The 5,000-nt window shown below is 53.4% G+C and overlaps 2 protein-coding genes across 2 annotated transcripts in view; both read left to right on the forward strand.

Moving 5' to 3' along the window:
• Window positions 1-822, forward strand: part of med27 (mediator complex subunit 27) — a 2,138-nt gene extending 1,316 nt beyond the window's left edge. The window contains exons 4-8 of the mRNA XM_028414544.1: window positions 1-53; window positions 139-246; window positions 321-362; window positions 438-515; window positions 586-822. The exon at window positions 1-53 is cut by the window's left edge and continues 41 nt beyond it. Coding sequence (XP_028270345.1) covers window positions 1-53; window positions 139-246; window positions 321-362; window positions 438-515; window positions 586-720 — 416 coding nt within the window. The 3' untranslated portion in view covers window positions 721-822. The remainder of the gene's footprint in view (window positions 54-138; window positions 247-320; window positions 363-437; window positions 516-585) is intronic.
• Window positions 823-1,529: 707 nt separating this feature from the next.
• The window catches only part of LOC114441237 (formin-binding protein 1-like), a 6,468-nt gene continuing 2,997 nt past the window's right edge, over window positions 1,530-5,000 (forward strand). Inside the window, exons 1-7 of the mRNA XM_028414042.1 lie at window positions 1,530-1,785; window positions 2,726-2,841; window positions 2,914-2,970; window positions 3,111-3,258; window positions 3,691-3,753; window positions 3,829-3,924; window positions 4,010-4,024. Coding sequence (XP_028269843.1) covers window positions 1,756-1,785; window positions 2,726-2,841; window positions 2,914-2,970; window positions 3,111-3,258; window positions 3,691-3,753; window positions 3,829-3,924; window positions 4,010-4,024 — 525 coding nt within the window. The 5' untranslated portion in view covers window positions 1,530-1,755. The remainder of the gene's footprint in view (window positions 1,786-2,725; window positions 2,842-2,913; window positions 2,971-3,110; window positions 3,259-3,690; window positions 3,754-3,828; window positions 3,925-4,009; window positions 4,025-5,000) is intronic.

A 5,000-nucleotide genomic window follows, 5' to 3' on the forward strand; every position in this document is an offset into this window, starting at 1 on the left:
CTGACATGACCATCGAGCTGTTCAGGCCCAACGGGACGTCGGCGGTGCTTCTGGTATGAAAACTCGCTGCGCTGTGCAGGTGTGTCCTTCGGGCTGCAGGTGAACCCGTCTCACCCGTCTCCCCCGTCTCCCTCTCAGGTGACCCTGGGTAAGGTGCTGAAGGCGATCGTCGTGATGCGCTCGCTGTTTATTGACAGGACCGTTGTGAGAGGATTCAATGAGAACGTTTACAGCGAGGATGGAAAGGTGAGGCTCAGCTGACGGGTGACTTCTGCACTGTCTGTCTGTCTCCATGGTAACCTGTCGTCTGTCTTCTCCAGCTGGACATATGGACCAAGTCTCAGTACCAGGTGTTCCAGAAGGTAAGACCCGCCCACCTCTTCAGATACTCACCTGGGTTTGGAAAGCAGCACTCTGATGGGCTGTGTTGTTGCTAGGTAACCGACCACGCCACCACCGCCCTGCTGCACTACCAGCTGCCCCAGATGCCTGACGTCGTGGTCCGCTCCTTCATGGTGAGCCACTGATCAGTAACGGATCAATCAGTCGTGCCTGTATGCCTGTTGAACTGTGTCGTCCCTGCAGACCTGGCTGCGCAGCTACATCAAACTCTTCCAGTCTCCCTGTCAGCGCTGCGGCCGCTTCCTGCAGGACGGCCTTCCCCCCACCTGGAGGGACTTCAGGACCCTGGAGGCGTTTCATGACACCTGTCGTATGTGAGGCTCGGACACTTCCTGTTTATCAGTGAACACTTCCTGTTTATCAGTAAACACTTCCTGTTCTGTGTAAAAAATTACTAAATAAAGTTTGATTATATTTTTACAGATGTGTGAGGTAATGATTGATCAGTAAGGAAACAGAAGTAATCGATAACCTTTATCATCACTGACACATTAAATGATCATACAAATGAAAGGGGGATGATGAGCAGCTGCTGACCTTTGACCTTTGACCTGTTGGACGTGATTGGACAGCCGAGTCCTTGATATGAAGACACTGTGGTTACTCTGTCGCGCGGCGTGTTCCTGATCAGGAGGTCTTGGGTTTTATTTAAAGTGCGCAGGTTATTATGTTTACTGTGTTATTGTTGTTTACAGCCGCCTGCGGCTTATTGCAGCAGCTGTCTGGGGAGCGACGGAATGAGCCTCCTCTGCCCTCGGTGTTGTCTGCAGGCTCTTGGTTTAATGAGGTTTTTAATGAAAGACTCGCTGACACTTCAGCAGCTAACCTGCAGGTTTGAGCGTCTCCGGGGTCGATGACTCAGAGAGCCGCAGGCCGCGGCACGTTCCAACATCCGACCACGTGACGGTTGGTCCAGGCTGTGTGTGTTACTGGGGGCGGTGGGAGCAGGATGAGGGACAAACATTCAAATTCAAAAGAAACAGCAGCGCTCGCGCAGCCTCTGAGTGCCGCCCCCTGCTGGATGACTGGCACGTGACATCAGACCGTCCTCTGACCGGTATGTGTGACGGCAGGGCGGGGCTGCGGCGGAGCATGCGCAGTCACACACAATCTCAGCATCTCCTCACTCATGACAAAGGGTCCTCCGGGAAGACGCGCCGCGCGTGACCGTGTCCTCTGCTCGAGCCGCTGCAGACACAGACGGACAGCCGGACAGGGGGAGGCGGACAGGCGGGGAGTCGAGGTGTCGGTGAGGATGCGCGCGGCGGTCGGCAGCTCGCGGTGATCGTCGGTTGGTGCTGAGGCTGAGCCGCGCGGAGCCCTGCGGAGGAGCGCGAGCAGCACACCGGAGACATGAGCTGCAACTGGGGAACCGAGCTGTGGGTACGTGCACCTGTCCACGCCTGCCCGGTGACCCGGTGACCATGGTTACCATCACCCGGTAACCTGCCGGTAACCGGGAGGCCGAGCCGTGTGTGTGTGTGTGTGTGTGTGTGTGTGTGTGTGTGTGTGAGAGAGAGAGAGAGCGTGAGGCCCTCGTGCTTCTGTCTGCTGTGCCATAGCAACACGGTGAGTGACGACAGCGGCTCGCGCTCTGCATCCTCCATGATGCTGCAGCGCGCGACTGAGAGAGCCTGTCCTCCCAGACCTCCCTGTCATCCATGTCTTCCCAGTCCTCCTAGTCTTCACTGTCCTCTGTGTCCTCCCTGTCTTTCCTGTCCTCCCTGTCCTCCTTGTGATTCATGTCCTCCCTTTCTTTCCTGTTCTCCCTGTCCTCCCTCTACTCTTCTACCCTCCATGTCCTCCTTGTTATTCATGTCCTCCCTGTCTTTCCTGTCCTCCTTGTTAGTCATGTCCTCCCTGTCCTCTGTGTCCTCCCTCTACTCTCTGTCCTCCTTGTTATTCATGTCCTCCCTGTCTTTCCCATCCTCCTTGTTATTCATGTCCTCCCTTTCTTTCCTGTCCTCCCTGTCCTCCCTCTACTCTCTGTCCTCCATGTCCTCCCTCTACTCCCTGTCCTCCCTCTACTCTCTGTCCTCCATGTCCTCCCTGTCCTCCCTCTACTCTCTGTCCTCCATGTCCTCTCTGTCCTCCATGTCCTCCCTGTCCTCCCTGTCCTCCCTCTACTCTCTCTCCTCCCTGTCCTCCCTCTACTCTCTGTCCTCCTGTCCTCCCTCTACTCTCTGTCCTCCCTGTCCTCCCTCTACTCTCTCTCCTCCCTGTCCTCCCTCTACTCTCTGTCCTCCATGTCCTCCCTGTCCCAGATGTGTTGTTGCTGTTGACAGAGGGATGTGATGGCGCTGCTGATGTTGATCTGTTTCAGGATCAGTTTGATAATCTGGAGAAACACACCAGCTGGGGGATCGACTTCCTGGAGAGATACACCAAGTTTGTGAAAGAGCGAGCCGACATCGAGCTGAACTACGCCAAACAGATCAGGTAACAGCTCAACCTCAGCTGTACGTCACGTATTCAGCACCAATGACAGAGATCTGTCTGTCTGTCCTTCAGGAATCTGTCCAAGAAGTACCACCCTAAGAGAAGCAGAGAGGAGGAGAGCAGGTCTGTGTGTGGGGGGGGGGGGGGGTCTCTAGTGAACAATGGAGGAACTGCAGTTCTTGACACGTCTGTCTCAGTCTAGGTCAAATTTTCTGTCTGATGCTGATTGGTTGTTTGAGGTACAGCTGGCGTCTGATTGGTCGTTTCAGGTACAGCTGGTGTTTGGCCTTCGTGGGGACCCTGCAGCAGCTGAATGAACTGGCGGTCCAGAGAGAGGAACTGGCTGAAAACCTGAGCACACAGATCGTCTGTGAGCTGACACGATACACCCAGGAGCTGAAGGCCGAGAGGAAGAGCGTGAGTATCACACACACAGACACACACAGACAGGAGCTGGTCCTGAGTCTGAAGTTCAGACAGACTCTGTCCTGGCTCCTCTGTGTCCCCTCACCCACTGCACAGACAGATGCCAGCCAATCACAGATCAGGAGGCTGCTTTTGTCTCATTAATAATTTCTGACATCTCGTAAGATACAACACACAGAAAGTGGGTCACGACACACACACACGCACACAAACACGCATACAATTTCCAGATTACTTCCACCCAGCAGCTCTGAACACTGTGTGTGTGTGTGTGTGTGTATGCATGCACTGGGCTTTCATTAGAGTTGGGGGCGGGGCCTAAAGACACAGGACTGTGAGCTTTAAACAGAACACACTCCCTTACAAAATAAAAGCCCTGCTTCAAACACAGCTCACTGTGTCCCTGGTCTGTTTCTGCTGCAGCATTTCCAAGATGGCCGCCGTGCCCAGCAGCACATTGAGAGCTCCTGGAAGCAGCTGGAGTCTGTAAGTGATTCACCAACCACACCCACTCCCTGACCCCGCCCCTAAACACACCTGACCATGTGACGTGTTGTTTAGAGCAAACGTCGGTTTGAACGTGACTGTAAGGAGGCGGAGCGAGCGCAGCACGTCTCCGACAGGATCGACCTCGACAACAAGACGGACGGAGAGAAGGTGAGAAACCAAAACACTGACGAGTATTGATCAGTACCAAGGTGGAGCTGACGGAGCTAATGCCAACTGTGTTTGTCTCTGACAGCGCTGCTCCCTGAAGGTACGCTCTGTTTCTATGAACACTAGTGTGTGTCTGTGTGTGTGTGCCTGTGAGTGTGTGTCTGTGTGTGTGTGTCTGTGTGTGTGTGTCTGTCTGTGTGTGTGTGTGTGTCTGTGTGTGTGTCTGTCTGTGTGTCTGTCTCTGTGTGTGTGTCTGTGTGTGTGTCTGTGTGTCTGTCTCTGTGTGTGTGTGTTTGTCTGTGTGTGTGTGTCTGTCTGTGTGTGTGTGTGTGTGTCTGTATGTGTGTGTTTGTCTGTGTGTGTGTCTGTCTGTGTGTGTGTGTTTGTGTGTGTGTGTGTGTCTGTATGTGTGTGTTTGTCTGTGTGTGTGTGTCTGTGTGTGTCTGTCTCTGTGTGTGTGTCTGTGTGTGTGTCTGTCTGTGTGTGTGTGTGTGTCTGTATGTGTGTTTGTCTGTGTGTGCGTGTTTGTCTGTGTGTGTCTGTGTGTTTGTCTGTGTGTGTGTGTCTGTGTGTGTGTCTGTGTGTGTCTGTCTCTGTGTGTGTGTGTCTGTGTGTGTGTCTGTGTGTGTGTCTGTCTGTGTGTGTGTGTGTGTGTGTGTCTGTATGTGTGTGTTTGTCTGTGTGTGCGTGTTTGTCTGTGTGTGTCTGTTTGTCTGTGTGTGTGTGTCTGTGTGTATCTGTGTGTGTGTCTGTGTGTGTGTCTGTGTGTGTGTCTGTGTGTGTGTCTGTGTGTGTCTGTGTGTGTCTGTATGTGTGTTTGTCTGTGTGTGTGTGTGTCTGTGTGTGTGTCTGTGTCTGTGTGTATGTGTCTGTGTTTGTCTGTGTGTGTGTGTGTCTGTGTGTGTGTCTGTGTCTGTGTGTATGTGTCTGTGTGTGTCTGTGTGTGTGTGTCTGTGTGTGTGTCTGTGTGTGTGTCTGTGTCTCTGTGTGTGTGTGTGTGTGTGTCTGTGTGTGTGTCTGTGTGTGTCTGTGTGTGTGTGTCTGTGTGTGTGTCTCTGTGTGTCTGTGTGTGTGTC

This window comes from Parambassis ranga, chromosome 9 (genome assembly GCF_900634625.1).
Source record: "Parambassis ranga chromosome 9, fParRan2.1, whole genome shotgun sequence".
Taxonomy (NCBI): Eukaryota; Metazoa; Chordata; class Actinopteri; family Ambassidae; genus Parambassis; species Parambassis ranga.